General features: G+C 38.4%; 1 protein-coding gene across 4 annotated transcripts in view; it reads right to left on the bottom strand.

Moving 5' to 3' along the window:
• Window positions 1-1,550: 1,550 nt before the first annotated feature.
• GRIN2A (glutamate ionotropic receptor NMDA type subunit 2A) overlaps window positions 1,551-16,771 on the bottom strand; it is a 171,421-nt gene continuing 156,200 nt past the window's right edge. The window contains exons 12-15 of one of the 4 annotated variants that reach the window (XM_051792319.1): window positions 15,273-15,511; window positions 12,041-13,695; window positions 11,019-11,081; window positions 1,551-8,512 (exon numbers count right to left, since the gene is read on the bottom strand). In XM_051792319.1, the coding sequence (XP_051648279.1) occupies window positions 8,497-8,512; window positions 11,019-11,081; window positions 12,041-13,695; window positions 15,273-15,511 (1,973 nt within the window). In that variant the 3' untranslated portion in view covers window positions 1,551-8,496. Of the gene's footprint in view, window positions 13,696-15,272; window positions 15,512-16,771 lie in introns of all 4 variants that reach the window. The other 3 variants (XM_051792393.1, XM_051792467.1, XM_051792228.1) reach the window with 3 other exon arrangements.

The following is a 16,771-nucleotide window of genomic DNA, read 5'->3' as shown; positions in this document are numbered from 1 at the left end:
GTCACCACTTAAATTCTATTTTTTTTTTTTTAGCAAGCAAAGTCTTAGAGGACTGGTAGTTGCCATAGACACATCAGCAAAGACTCAAAAGAATGATCTGGGAGAATGTGACTATCTTTGAACCAGATCCCAAAGGGAATCAAAGCTGAGGCTGAGATGACTCACAGACACACAGAGAGAAATCAGCTAAGCTGGCAGGTAGAGCTGGAGGAGCAGCCCTGATGCAAACAGCCTGGATATAAACACCATTATCACCTAAAAACAAAGATTCAAGTTCACATAAAGATTCAATACCATGAGCACACCTCATTTGGTTTCCTGAAATGGGGCTGTTTAGATACAAATAGAGCAGAGTCCCCTTAAAAGAGCTTTCCAGCATAGGACAATAAGCCCAGCAGGTTTTTTCTCATTAAAAACCTCATTAAGGACAGAAGTCCAATTTTATCCCTCTCATATTATCTATGCAGTCATGTTTATCTTGGGAACAAATAGATGGGACTCTTCTGCTGTGAGACTTCTGTGAGCAACCTTTCACCCCATCATTATTTTTATATTCAGCACAAAGCCCTGTTTTCAAAATGATGCTTTGGATTTATATAATGACTTCCATCCCACTGCCTCAAAGAACATTATTCTAATTGCCAAGAGCTTGTTTATGCCCATTTTGAGGAATCAAAGATTTTCATTAGCTGATGGGACATCATGGAAAATGGGGTCCCAAAGAATCACTCCAGAGCACAGTGTGAACACCGCTTCTTTAACCCCCGTGGCCAGGCAAATGGTCAAACCTCAGAAAGGACTTTAATTGCTCCACTAAAACCTCTATTTTGATTTAAGCCTTGATTAACCAGAACAGTAAAAAAGACTGGGGATAAGAAAAGTCACAGAAGATGTGAGACATCACTGCCATTTTGTCACCCCCTGGTTTGCTCTCCCCCTCTGGTTCTCCTCACCTGACCGACCTCCAAGAGCCACGCCAGGAGTGCTCCACTCCTCCAGCTCTCCAGCTCTTCTCGGGGGTGGCATCATTCTTGGCAGGACACCTCCTCCTCAGGCTGGATGCTGTCTCCATAACTGCCCAAAGAGCTCATGCATCTCTGCAGCCAAGATCATCTCCTCGTGCAGGCCCACAGTGCTTCGCGCCTCCGACGTGTCTCAGAACATGGGACAATGGTGCCACAGGTGGAGGGACCATCCTTAACTGAGCTCCCACTGCTCCCTCTGCTGAGGAAGCAACTTTCAAAGCATCCTTCTCACACCAAATGCCTTTTGCATAAATTAATTGTCTCCATCCTTTTCAGGAATTAAATTAAACTGGGATCACCAAGCACATCCTGTCAGCTTTAGCTTCAGGCATCTTCACCTTTAGATAATTTCTAACAGCAAAGGATGGCTCAAAACATGTGGCTGTTAACACCCTCCAAATCAAATCAACGACTAATGGAAAAACAAAGGTTAACCTTCTTCATGGGTGACACTTCATCTTGTCCCATTTAACAAGGAAGACAGACAAGAATGATGCCATTGTTCCTTTTCATATCAATTGGCAGAAATTATCTTTATTAGAAAAATGAATTTTTCATATATTTACAATTTTTACATCATGTTATACTTGGCACATGTGTTCTCCTCAAATAGTTATATACATTTCGGTACACACAGACATTCAAGTCCCCCATTCCCTTAATGTTTTTCTACATATTTAACAAAAAAAAATGAACACAATACAATTTGTAAGACAATCATAATAATTATATATTTCTCTATCATAAAAAGTTTGAAGCAAACATGTTTTTGTTTTTTTTTTTTAAGATATGTTTCAAAATATTTATACAGTATTAGCACTCAGTCATGCACTGGGTTAAAATATGGTCAGGGTGAACTGCAGTGAGACAGTGTGTGTAACACAGGAGAGAAGTGTGTGGATCCCAGTTCCTTCACGCTGCACTGGGTGCTCTTGGGTAGCTCCAGCTACAGCCAGGATCTCCAAGGCAGGGGCAGAAGGGTGCAGGGGTAGCCAGGTGTACCTGTGTCTGCACAACACCACAGTTAAAACTGTGTGTGCACAGACACCCGCGTGTTAAAACTCATTTCACTTTGCCAAACCTATCTAATAAAACAGGCAGTAACTGGAATGTCAAAACTGGATTTTAAATGCTCTCTTTTTCCCCAAACCCCTTCTTTTGAAGAATCCATTAGACTGTGAATTTTATAATGAAATTCTGGATTCTCTAAAAAATTAGGTTTTTTATGCCTGATTCCATTTCAACAATATTCTTCTATTTCTGCTCTAACATCCTGATTTATTTCCCCAGGTGTTAAGAGCTCTTCAAACCTCTCCTATTCTTTGTTAGCAACTGGAAATTTGTGACTTACCCTTTGGTTTGAAATAGGACACTTTTGAGGGTGTTACAGTAAATTGCACTAGTAAATAACAGAAGTGATAGGCTTTTTAATTTACTGTGTACAGTTTTAGGTTAGTGCTCCCTGTAACCAGTACAAATAATTACAATTGGAGTTCTTTTCCTCCACCAGAAAAAAAGCACTGTTCCAACTGTACTAATAACTAATTTTCTTCGTAGCAAAAGCCTAAGTTAATATTGTGAATTCTTATTTTCTTAGTTGCATTTCACTTTTCATAGTTCAACTGCAAATAACTTTTAATCAAACTCAAAACAGCAACACATTACTTGAAACTGTTAATAAATGATTGTAGAATCTTTGTACAATGCTGGATTTTTGTCTTGCCCCTTAATCACCCCAAAAACTTTATACATATACATATATATATAAAGCTTATATATAGCTTATATATATACACATGTATACATACAAAGACTAATCAGGACAACACATTAAATTGACGTTATTCAAGTAAACAGGTAAAAATGTTTTTTAAAGTCTAATTTGAGATTTTAAAATATTTCTGATGAGTTTTGTTTAGCAGCACAGAAATATTAGTGTTTCATCTAAGCCCACAAAAATCCTTAAACAGGATGAAAGGAAGCACAAAACACCCTTCAGGTTTTGTGTAAATTGAAATCTGATGAAGTAAACATTATTAACTCACAGGTGAAGTGCTTCTGAGAACCTGGAATGTATGGATGCAAATTTTGCATAAAAATGGAGTACTTAGTTAAGAATCAGGTAGGAGTTTGCCTAACACAGTAATGAATTCTGTTTGTACCTTCTGGTTTCAACAGGGAAGGCACGAGATACACTGTGCATGTGGGTGTGAGGTGTGAAGACAGAGGGATCAAGCTGTTCTTCATCAGTGCAAAAGGGAGGTTCTGAAATGAGTAAGACTACTTCAAAATATTATACCTTATATCAAGAATAAACTGCAAACAGTTCTTATTGAAACTGCATTAGTTTCCTTCCTAGCTGCACTCGATTTTATGTGAGGCAATTTCCACACCTTTGCAACACGAGGTTTGGTTTGGGACTTTAAAATCCGAGCGTGAACTGCAATAAAGATCTGCTCTCTCATCATTCACTTACACATCCCTTTTTAAGTCAAAAGGTGTTTTGCCTAAGTTTGGAATCCAGACCTAGGCCAGGTAAAAATGAGCTAAGTAAAAATTTTCCTTTTGCAGATGAAGAGCTTGAAACCAAGTTCTCCTCCAAGACACACTTGCAATAAACTTGTAGACAAAATTTGACCCTATAGAATTTACTGTTTCTTGGTTAAGGTGGAAAGAATCAAAACTATCCAACTGTCTCTTTCAAAAAATTACTCCCAACAAATTAATCCAAGCTATTTTTTTTTGTCATAAATTCTAGTTAGAGATCTACAAATTTAGAAAAGCAGCCAAACAACAAACAACACAATCACCCCTCAGTGAAAATCTCCACATCACCAGCAATAGCAAGCTCAAAAGCCTGTGCACTCAGACAAGTGGTTCTGCCTTAAACACCACTGTTAAACCTGTCTCTGCGTGCAAAACCGATTTTGGAAACTGCCCAGTCTGCATGGGAGGATACAGGGGCAGCCACTGGTGCACACACCAGCTGGGCTTTCCTGGGAATCTGGTTCCTGAGGTATCCTTCCTCAGCTACCTTAAGGAACATGGTTAAGGATCAGATGTGGATCACATAAGCTGACACTGAGTTTTTAAGTCAGTCACCAGGCCAATAGATCCTCTCTGGCCAAGATGTTTCCAAACAGTATGAGAAGACATCCTTTTCCTATGGCCTTGCTATTTATAGCAAGCATCAGTTCCAGCTCCTTCAGACAGGAACTCTCCTCTGACATGTTCCCACATGTCCTAGCACAAAGCAATCCTGATCCCAGCGAGTCCTTTAGCCCCTTCTGTAATAGGTATCAAACACTACAATAAATGCTGCTAGAGGGTTTGTAGGTTTGGGAGGTTTGGGAAGGAGAGAAGACAAGCACTTAAAATAAAGCAGTGCTGAAATGTGTCCCACGGCTCTGGGAGATTACTCACACATGACTGGGTTGGGAAGTGTATGCACGCACGCCTGGGTATACTGTATATATATTTAGGTTAACAAGTTTAAACTATTAATAAACAGCTTCTTATGGTATTTGGTAATTAAAATATCAGGCTTGTGTCATTCAAAATAGTGCAACCTACATAGCAATATACAGGAAAATTACACACATTGTTCCTATCACCATTAATATGCTTGTGCATATCAAGGTGACAGGATACCCTTTTCCATAAGATTAACCTTTTGCATATTTAATTGTATTCTTTGGCCCATTTTCCTGTGAAACCTCGTATGAAAGCAAAGACTTTGGCTTTAAAAGAAAAAGAAAACTCCTGTTTTTTCAGTTACTTTCAGAAACTTAAATAGAATTCAAATTAGTTAAAAATTATCATCTCCTCCAGAAACTGCACACCCTACATCCTGTTACAGACCCCCCCCCCCCATAGTGTGGCTAACTGTGAACCTCCAATTTCTTTTTATTTTCACTTTTGAAGATCATTTACACTTCACATGTTGCACAACACATCCTCCAAAATTGTCCTCGACTCCTCTAATCTTGTCCCAACTGGGAACAAGGAAGGTCTCCTTCCCCAGTGGCATGAAAAGGCAGAGCAACCTCATGAGGGCCTTCAACTGCATCACTATTAGTCCAAGTTCAGGGTTTGCAATGTGAAACAAAAGCCAAAATACATTTCCAAAAGGTTTTTGTCATTAAACACCATTATTGAACAGGCTCAAGAAAAAAAAAATTATCAGACAAAAGAATCCTGTAGCAATGATGTAACACAAATCTCTTCAGAATGGTCATTCTTATGTACTGCAATGCACAAAATAAATTTAAAAATGTATTCTCATGATGCATTTGCTGAGAAAAACATATCATTTCTTCTAATAGTACTAGAAGTGCAAAACAAGACATTTTCCATCAAAATTTCATGTCACTGTAAATATTATCATTTTCCCACATTAAAGCTAAGTACCATTTCTGAGAAGTGAGGAAACCTTCTTCAATTCCCAAGCAAAGTATCATCTCACTTGGAACTTTACAGTGCACTGAATAAGTATCACAATATTTACTGGTATTTATTTTCACAGTTTTATAACGTGCACAGAAATATAATTTTTGAAATATATTAGTGAAAACAAATACTAATACAAAAGGGAAAGGACAAAACATCTAGGAGTATAACTGCTTATCACCACTACTTTTTAAGAGTTGGAGAGTCGAAACCATCTCTCTTTTAAATATGTAATACTATATTTAGTGTGGTTATCTATTAATAAAGGTATCGCATGACAATGTTACAGCATGGTTATATTCTCTACTAATTTAGCCTTGTTTTCAATACAGGTAAAGAATTAAGCAAAAGGAGTAAAAATTGTCATTTAAGCGCAAAACAACAAAAACCTGGTAAATAGTGAGGTAACTTATTTTTACTTATATTATTTCTGGTTCTTAAATTATAGATATGACAAAATCATCACAAAATCAGCAGTGGATTGTTACAGCTGTTAGAATGGCAGTTATTTTAAAAAAAAAAAACAGCTTGAACTACAGCAGATACATTCTGCAGTATGTAACAAAAAAGCTCATGAACCCACGAGAAGAACTAAGTGCATTTTCACTGCATTGCAGGGCGATGCACACCTGTATTCCTGACTTCCAAAGCTGCAGGACTTTGGAAGAGCACATATTTTTAGAGAGCATACTCTGCACACAGGTCGAGAGAAGCAGGGGAAAAAAAAACCAAAAAAAACAACTAAAAGCTTGAGTGAGGGAAATAAATGAGAAGCTTATTTACAGAGAGTGCAGTAACCCTCCCCAGCAGGGCGGGGAGTGCTGCTCCCACCGAGCAGGGTGACAGACACCAGGGAGCACAACCAACCCCCTCCCCACCCCACAGACACCGCTTGACACTGGAATGAGGGTGGACATGGTGTTATTTCCACAATGGAAGCTGAGCACCGACAGGAATTTTACACTATGTACAGTATGTGCACATCAGACAGACACTGGTCAGAGCGATACAAGAGACACGACGGTCCTGAGGCTGCTCCCATTTAACCACAGCTTCACAGGTGACTCCAGCCTTTCCTCTCTCGCTCCGTAGACCTGTCTATGCTGATATCTACATCCACAAACACACAGCTGTGATTAAACTGAGCTCCCTCAGTGACTGCAAACGCTAACATGTTGCTAATACATTGAAATAAGACAGTACAGGTGAGTTTGGGCAGGGAAATGGCTCATATAGTAAGTCATACTTTAAAAGGCCTTTATGTTCTTTCAGAAGTTCCTTCAGCACTGCTATGTTTGGAAGGCTCAGCTCTCTACAGGAAGTTAGTTTAGATTAAAAAAAAACCCAAACAACGACATTGATAAAGCAAAGAACTTAAGTGTATCACTGGAAAACTGTTTTTACGTTGCAAATCAGATTGCCCTACGTAGGAAAGGTATCTACTTTGAAAGGACTTTTGAGCTAAGACAGGACTAGAACTGGGAAAAGTTAGTAAGGCAATATATGACAGTCCATCTTGAAAGAAGCACATGATGTGATGATTAGCACTTGACACAATTTAGCCAAGCCACAGATAGTTACTCTTTATATTAATGAGGGGATTTTGCCATAAAAGTTTTGTTTTCACTAGGTTTTATGTATCAAACATCTTAAATGCAATGTAAAACAACAAAAAGATCCACCTCTTGAATTCTTTCTAAATCCAAGCTGAGATTTGTGACACAATTTCTGTTCTACGTTGATGAACCCAGGAAGGGAGGGAACAGTACCAAACCCTTCCCCACCACTGAAGTACATATGCTACACTGCAGAAGTATGAAAACAGCAAGTTATTCCACAAGGAATAGATTCTGACAGTTTTATCTCAGGCTGGATAGTCATGTGGTATAAAGCAAACAATGATCCTGACCAGGGAATACTGCAAACCCCACAAACAACTGCTTGCTCGAGCACAGGAACCTATACACACCTCCAAGGCTGAATCTGGTACTCACTTGCAGATTAAACTGGTACATTTTTGAGGCTGGAGATAAATAGACTATTGGTTTTCTAAGCCTGCCTAACTGAGATGTCTAAGTTAGGAACCTATACTTTCTAAAAAGGTCACAATCCTCTGAACTTTCACCCACAGGGAGTTTACTTTCTCTCTCTCTCTCTCGCCACTGGCCACAGAAAGAGCTCAGCCTTCCAGCACAGAAACTCAAAGCTACACACACAGCTCTAGCTTTTGCTTCGTTTAAAACTATGTAAAAAGAGATTTATTTTCACCAGGAAAAATAAACCACACCTGATTTCCCTTGTGAGCCTTATATCACCTCTTAAGTGTTCCTGAAAGATCATAAAGAGACATGTATTTATGAAATGCTGCCAAAACACAGTGAGCTGGCGGTGATTTCGTTTCTGTTTGTCCACAGCACTCTTTCTCCTAACCAAGCTTCTTAGATAGCAGAATAATGAAGTCTAAGCAAAAGCTGCAAAAACATTAAATTAAATTTTCCGAAAATGCAAAATCTCTTAATTTTCCTTAATTTTATCTTATATATTAAAATATCTTATTACCATGCATTTAAATTAGTGGGTGGCTACACTGCTCTAAGAAACACAAGCAGAACATAAAATCCATTTCAAAGAAAAAAGGAAGATTTACTGTGGTGAAAAGGGAAAGACGAAAACATGAAGAAATTCTACAATATCTTTAAAAGAGAAAAAGAGCAAGAGGCAGGTATGTCTATGTAGCTGTTTTTACCTCCATGTACCTACTGCATTCCTCAGCAATTCAATATCCTGCCTCCATAAAAGGTGTCGTCCAGGAGCAGTGTAACACTACAGGACATGCTACCAAGAATGGCTCATATCATTTACAGCCTGATTCAGTTCCAGCTGGAGTCACAGGAAATCTTGGTGATAGGAATGACCAACAAACTGCTAGAGCTGTAATCAGGAAAATGTAACAAGTCACCAGCACCATCCAGAAAGGTACAGAAAGGATGGCCACTTATGCAGGAAGATTCTTTTCTCCTCTTCAAGTATAGCAGCAGCTAGAGTGAGAGAGAGGGAAATACAGAAAGTCTTGATCTCAGTTTAATTGAAAGTCAGTGCAAATACATCAACAAAGCTCAGGCAAAATTCCGAATTCCACGCGCTCTACGGCTGAGCCTCACAAGCTGTGGCTTGTGGCTCTACTGTTGAAGATTTTCCTTCAACTTCTCAGCTGCTTCTTCTTTACAAGTAAACATCTGCAACCAGCTACTGCCTACAGCCCTGCACTTTATCCTCTCCTTTCCCCTTTACTATCTCATGCTTATGCCAAGATCAAAGCAACAAACGCATGCAGACTCCCTCTACTTTCATCATCTGGTGGGTTTTTTCCTCCTTTAAGGCAGCATCTTTTATTTCCATGTGAACAACTGCTGTGCAACATTACCGAGTCTTCCCTCTGTCTCTTTGTTTTGGTTTAGGGGAGGGGGTTGTATTTCATATTGCAGCTAATAATAATAAATCTCTACGGTCACCAGAAATCTGCTCAGATCAGAAAAAGCAAACACTGCAATATATTTCATTATAACTAATTTGCTTGCACATCTCACAGAAGGATAAATCCACCTGGCTCGAGGATGTTTACAATTGAACCTCAAGAGTTTATAGAGTTTAAACTAGAAAGTGTAAAAGGGAATTTTTCTTTCCCATAACTTCACATACCATACTCATATATATACTGAATTAGGTGTGTCTGGTTGGATAGAGATGATGATACAAAAGACTTGGAGCGACCAACAAATATTTTGAGAGCTTTATGATGATACAAAAGACAAGAGCCACCACTGAATGTTATGATTGGTAAAATGCTCAGCAATTTCCACGGCACTTTTTGGCACGACATCAGCAAATATCATACCTGCTGAAATACAGCAGACTTTAGTAAATATACTATGATTTGGATCGGATATTGAAATTTGCCTGAAATATTTTTATTACACTGATTACAGCATTATTTATGCCTTCAGTGCATTTGTTTTCCTGCAGACCTAAGACAAATATGTCTATGTCTTTGGGAAAAGGTTTGGGTTCATGACAAGTACTGTTCATCCCATAGACACCACCCTAGCCCTGCTCAGCTCATACAACTATTCCTAGGAAATATGCATGGCAGGTAAGGAACTTCTGTTTATAAAAATTGCCTCCAGTGAGGAACCAGAAAGCATCCCATGTGAATCAGGGCCAGTAATTATGACCAGATGTTGAATAAAGAATACTCAAAACATATTTTTACATGGACAGTGTACAGATACCCATAGATATGCTTTCTGAACACACTTAGGATAAAGCATACTGAGATTTCTGGAAGCTGGAAAGAGACTCAGAAGCCCAAATCTCATTACATTTCATTCCTTAAAAATATCATCCTTCACCAGCATGGTGAACATACAAATACATTTGCAAATACCAAGAATTCATTCTGGACTGTTTGGTGGTCAAAGTCAGCTTGAATCTTCTCAATAATAATAATAATAATAATTAAAAAAAAAGCTGTAAACAATTCAAAAAGCTTTATTTTGACTGTCCCTATATATCATTTATATTATCTCCCATTTGCAACTCTGCTCTGCAGTATACTGTTCCAAATTAAACACCTTGCATACTGCACCTCTGGCATGCAGATACTTCAATTGCAGTTGACAGGCACAATTCTGCTGAAAAGAGTTTCAGTTTGGAGAAAAGTTAGGGTAATATTCACATTTTCCAATTCACAGTGGTAATGGTTTCCCTGCTCACTGTTCTTCAGTGAAATGGAGGGAATAATGCTTGAATAATCTAAATTTTCTCTACACAAAAATCCTAAAGCAATTTGCAGAGTAGCAGGAGAATGGGAGAGCACCACCCAGTGCAACACTTTCAGTAGTTAAATATATTAGCAATTATATTTACTTCTTTAGTTTAAATTAAATTAGCAGCTGTATATTCTACTCCTGAAAGGCTTCCTCTCCTCTCTTTCACGCTCCCTTATGGTTAAAATCTAGTAGGGTTTTTTTCCAGTGAGGGTAAGGAGGGGTGTGTAGCAGACATTTTATTTGTGAAAGAATCTGATCGACATTTACTAAATGGAAAAGCCATTTAACAATGCACCCCTGTAATGTGAATATCTGCATATCAGTCAGTGATAATAAACATACTTAGTTAAGTGTGCATATATTCAGTTTATATAACAGACTTGATTGGAGAGGTTAAAAAAAATGGTCTGATGTTCAACAAATATGCACAATATTCTGGAAGGAAGAAGTCCTTCTGAAGGTGTTAATCCTTTGCTGTGTATGCAAATAAATGGTATTGCACTCCTCACTGATTACACTGAACTTATGGCTGTCAGTGTTTGATACTGTATTAACAGCTTTAATACTATTAATATACAATTCATTAGTTGTCACTAATACACTATGAACAAAGAACTACAGTGGGTCGGGATTTGGTTTGGGAAGTGAAAGAATAAAAGAAATACTATACAGCCCTGAGTAATCACCAGTAAGGGGCAAATGCAAACTTACGTACACATTAGGCCTCAAGGTTACTAGTAAAGTCCACAGCTCCATAGTAAGTGCCATATAGTGATATCTAAAAATATATACTCTGGATTAGGCAGCTGTGAAATTTCTGACAAGATTACTGCAAACTTTTCAATGAACTTACTTTGTAATGGTAAGTGCATGTGCAATATAAGAAAAGCATTTGTACATGAACGTTAACTAATATCCATGGGGCTTCCTTTTGGTACACAGCAGTTCACATGTTTGGGGCTACTGCCTTCCCATCTATTGTCTGTCAGTCTAGAATGAACATACTAATTTTGTGCTAAAACACTGTATTTTATTTATTAAGGTCTTGGGATGTGGGGTTTTTTTTAAATTATTACTTGGCTTTGAAAATGATTATGAAACTAACATATATTTTTGAAAGTCTAGCTTTCTGTTCTCTTTTAGAGTCTTACTTTTGAATCTGTGCAAATGCATTCCTAATTCTTGTTGTCTGTGTCATACTACATGCATACCATATTGCTTATCCAGTACTAGAAAATCATTAAACATTTCTAAGGACAAAAGTACATTGAATGATACTTAGCAACATAAATTAGAATAACCGAAATAGTAAAAGAATTAGATACAAAACAGCATAGTTGCCAACATATATTGGGGCTATTTCAATACAACTTGCCATTTATATATAAAGCATATATAAATGGCTATTTTTTATCCTTTTTCAACAAGACATATTTTAAAAGGATAGTTAAGAGCATACCAGTTTACCTATTCATGTACAAAAGTACGTTGGGAAAGGGAGAGGTTTACGTATCATTTACCAGAGCAGGATACTGTTAAAGGATAAGTTCTCCCTCTAAGATGGTGGCAACTATTCTTTCCCTATAGATAAAGTGTTCATGGAAAATTTAAACATCTGATTCAATGCTAGGCCTTTTCTTATACACACGTGTATTGCTACAGGAATTTAAAACCCTTGGAGTTGTGTACAAGCTATTCCTATTTGCAACGTAAGGCAAAACATGCTCTGAAATGTACATGTCATTATGGATCCGACCATCCCTGGAAGAATATGATGCTGTAGACTGCATGGATGACCTTAAATAATTATCATTTCTTCCTCTTGTTGGCAATGAATGTTTATAAAGATCAGCTGGACTTCGCCTAAGAGATAAGTGCTGGTCATCACGATACGAGTGCAGAAAGGGATTGTCATCCGAGTGAACAGCATACAGGGACTTGCTCCTCTTACTGTCCTCTAGAGCATGAGTTAAAAGTGAGGCCTTGTTGCCCAATAGTTTGCTTGAGGGAACACTAAACATGCTTGCATATGGGCTACTTTGAAGAAATTTCTCTCTTTCTTTCAAGCTTATACTACGAGAAGGTCTTCCAATATCAATTTCCCTGGACTTATCAGCGATATTATCAAAAGAGTGTTGCCTGCTAATCCTCAATTTATTTTTTTTATGATATTGTAGAGCATTACTTGTTGACCAAGTACGCTCATATATTTCTTCGGGAAGTGATAAGTTCGTTGTGTCCTGCAGCATCTGATCTTCTTCAATGTCATAGAGGTTCCCCATCCGCAAGCATGCATCGCATTTATAGGGAGATCTGGTCGAATAGTGTCCCGCATAAGTGGGCAAATTGGAAAGACAGCTCCTGCAGTGGGTGGAATTCTGTCTGTATCTATCATCAGGTAGGGAAGCATTTTTATCTTTTAGAGTGTAGTGCTTTGCATAAAGTTTATACTGGTCATTGTTTGGAAGACTGTCTTCATTATGCATTGGAGTCCTGTTAGCGTGCTCAGCTTTCCTGTAGTTGTCATTGTGATCTTGATAAACATCAGGAAACTCCACAGTTTCTGGAAGGACAATGTTTTCAATGTACTGAGGTGTGTCCAAGCGGAATCCTGGCTCCTTGTCAGCATCAATTGTGTAGATTTTATCCCGTGGAGAGCTCTGTTTGGTTTTTAGATATGTCAGTTCCACTTCACTACAGTCTTTTGGGTATTTTGATGCTGCTGTCCTTTTTTTGAAGTTGTCCTTGGTTTTGTGATGCTTGTTGTTGTTTTCAGCTTCCATATGGCAAGTAGCTCGGCTTGATGTCTCTGATACATCTGAATGGACAATCTCTTCAGGAAGGTATCTTTGGCTTTTCACTGAAAGCTGCCTGTTTTCCTCTGACCCGTCATCCCTCTGGGAACCTTGGCTCTGACGTACAGATTCTTGACGTAAAGATTCAACAGATTTCCTCCACAGCTGCCTAGGTCTGGAGTTCACTTTTGCTTCTGTCGTTACTGCAACCTCTACTGTGTTTGGATTGGATTCATTCAGTGTGAGAGGATGCTGACCTTGGAAAACATAGTTGTTAAGATTGTCCTTGTGTCGGTTGCCAGGAAGGGTCTGCAGTTCACTTATGTTGTCACCAAAAAAGTTGTCCTTTGTCTGAAAGGATCTGTTATCAGCAAATATCAAGTTACCCTTATCCATGACCATGTCCATAATCAAAGAACCCCTCTGAATAAAATCAGCTGTTCTTTTGGGGGAGTCAATTCTTGAAGGATTGATATTGGTCATGTTTTTTGCTGTTCGTAGCAGTTTTAACATGTTGGTTTGTGAATTGGTCAAACTAAAGTCAGGAGACTTCTTTTTCTCTTCAATGTGTACTCCATGAATACAGCTGTAAATACCCTGTAATATGAATAGTATAAAAAAAATTAAAACACTAGGTGCAAATTTTAAAAACTTCCATTCTATTATTAATTAGCAATGAAGAAAAATTAAACATTGCTTATCTGATTACTAGCAAGATTAAAGTACATCTCTATCTTTTTATCATTCCCTTCCAATGATATGGAAGAGTATTTTCTGCCACATCTGTTGGAATTACAAAGGAGTAAAATTGCCAGTATTTCACAAACCAGTGGCCCCTGACGGCCTCCCCAGTTTATTCCAGAAAACAAGATTAGAAGAGACTCCAAGGGGTTCCCCAGTCTCAACACAATAACAATCTAAGCTTCACTAAAGAATATTCACTTATTTTAAAACCAGTGAATAAGTTTTCCCTCTAAACAAGCGTGTCATTGGGCTATTTTACTGGTGGTTAAGGTGCTCTTCACTTGCACTGAATTGAAAAGGCTTCCAGTCTTATTTTAACTTTTCTGTTTCCTATCTTAGTACATATGAAAAAACCCCAGCTCTTCCTAAAGCCTGATTCTGAGTCCATTTTGAGCAAAAGGCTCAAAAGCCCATCTTCTAACTCCAACGTCTTCGGTCACTCCTGTGAGTTCAATTGACATTTCCAACCCTCTGAACTGGCAATTCTATGTAATTTACCTTTGAAATAAGTACTTCACCCCCCCCCCCCTCCAAATTGCCTAGGAGAATTTCATCTGTAAAAGGCCAAAAATATAAAGTTCAAATGTAAAATGTGGAGGTTAAGGTGTATATGGTTTCCAGACAATCTACAACAGGGTAGGGCAGAGTATTTTTAATGCAGTTCCAAAATGGTCCAATCTACTCAACAGGGTAATTTCAGCACATTTTGAAGCAATTAGGCATTTTAGTATCATTTTCAGTTCTTCTCAGCTATACAGAAAATCCAGCAAAGTCAATTACCTAATGAAAGTACTATGTGATAAAATCATACAAAGACAAACCCCAACTAATTTGCAAAAATATAAGGACAAGCACACATTTCCCTTTTTTTTTTTTCCCTCAAGTATCAGTTTTTTAGATATGTAAATCCCCTTTGGATCTGTTTAAGTTATCACTAAAACCTGCCTTAGTGTCTAACCAGACATAAATGATACTTGTGTTTGACCTTTTCTCATATGGTTTATTCAAGTTTGCTATCAAGAAAAGCTTATAAAACTATTCCACTATATTTTATAACTTCAAATCCTCTAGCTTAAAAAATGCACAAAGCTGAGAGCTAATATATCTTATCAATTTACTATTTATTTTGCTTGGATTTTTATGTGGAAATTAATCCATTTTCTGCATCTGAGCTCTACCACTTCTTCATCAAAATTGCCCCTTAATGTATTTGTTTTCAGCATTGGATTACTGATTATCCTGGCACATTTGATGTTTCATACCCTAGATAATCAAATGGATAAAGACTTCCCATGGAGTGCAAGCATCACAGTCATGCTCTAACACATATTTCAAATGTCCAGGTGGGAAAAAAAGGAAAGATAATGTTTTAGGGAGGCAGTGTTTATGCTGTTTGTTGCCTAAAGGGAAAAAACGAAAGCAGTACTGACCCTGCTGATTGAGAACAGCAATCCTGGCCTATCTGAGCAGACTCCAGTGAAGCAGAATCTGAGTTTCCAGTAAAACAAGTGCTCCCAGACAAAGGTGATCAAACTGAGAGCCATGGCTGCTGCAAGCATGTAAAACACTCCTGCCATGTTGTCGATGTCCAGCTGGCTGCTCATGACTTCATTCTTCTCGTTGTGACAAATGCCAGTCAGCCACAGGGTTTCCAACTCTTCCATTTCCCCTGGGGAGAGCAAGGAGTCAAACCAGTTAAAAAAAATGCAAAAATCACTGCTTGCAGTATTTGAAAGTCTTTGCAAGTTTAAAAATACAGCACCATTTAATGCTTTATTTGTGGAGCACTGTAGACTTATCTACTCAGGAGTTGCAAATATAGCAGATTTTGATTCACAGCACCCTACTTTCAGATGTCCTCAGATTTCATAAATTACGTGGGAAACTGGCTGCTCTAGAAAGCAGGATCCCTGGTTTGGATAGAACTTTCTTCTGCTTGCTATAACTAGTAGCACTTGTTTCAGAGAGTGGAACTGAGCTAGGAATGGAGTTTAGTAAAGAGCTGGGACAGGCTGTGGTGATCAGACAGAGCTCCATCAGACAAACATCCTGACAGTCAACCAGACCCTTTCATGTCCCCACCTCTCCACTGCTCTACACTTGCTCATCTCTGATCCACTCTGACCCTTCTCTTTGGCCATTCCCTTTAATGTCATAGGATAAATTTCACATGTTCTCACAGTCCTTTAAAATGTGCCACGAGAAGTTTGTTCTTTCCCATCAGATCTGTGATAACCTTACTTCTTCTTTTCATATAAGTTGCAACATTCTGGCTGAACCTCTCCTGCCATGTCTGGTCTCTGCCATCGTCTTTGGTACTGATTATTCCTTAGGGTTTGGGTATCTGGGGATTTGATTTATTAGTGTTCATGTCTCTCATTTTATTTTTTATGTTGAACAGCCACTAACCAGACACACTACAGGAATTAGCAGTATCTTTCCAATGCAGTTCTTCTCCTGGATTTGTCTCACTTCATTTTGCTTTGCCCCAGAGACCTGGGTGATGCAGTAACTGCACCCACATGCTCCCAGTCCTCTCATGGTGCCCTGGGCACCTCCCTCTGCTCTCTCCTGGCCCTGTGGATCACCTGTATTTATTTCACTGATGAGATTTGGCCTCAGATGAAGGACACTATCACTTAGCAGTGGTTGCTACTGCCAACATGGACAAAGGTGTGCAAGAAACTGCCATTGTTCCTGCCAAACTTTTTTATACTGTATGATTTATTCATTTTCAAGCATTTAGTGTTCTTCTTAGTGAAGCTCTGATTGGCATACAGACCTTTTTGCTCTCTTGGGGATATAGACTGCTGAGAAGTTATAATTTTTAATGTCAAAAACTTCACTGTTTCTAGAAAATATAGCAGGCAATACAGAGGGTCAGAAAGTACAGTGTTAACTATCTTGGTGTTTCCCAATTTAAGATATG

This window comes from Manacus candei, unplaced genomic scaffold (assembly GCF_025592945.1).
Source record: "Manacus candei isolate 608988 ecotype Guabito, Panama unplaced genomic scaffold, ASM2559294v1 h1tg000002l, whole genome shotgun sequence".
Taxonomy (NCBI): Eukaryota; Metazoa; Chordata; class Aves; order Passeriformes; family Pipridae; genus Manacus; species Manacus candei.
The sequence above is the reverse complement of the archived record's forward strand: the minus strand, read 5'-3'. Positions and strand labels throughout refer to the sequence as shown.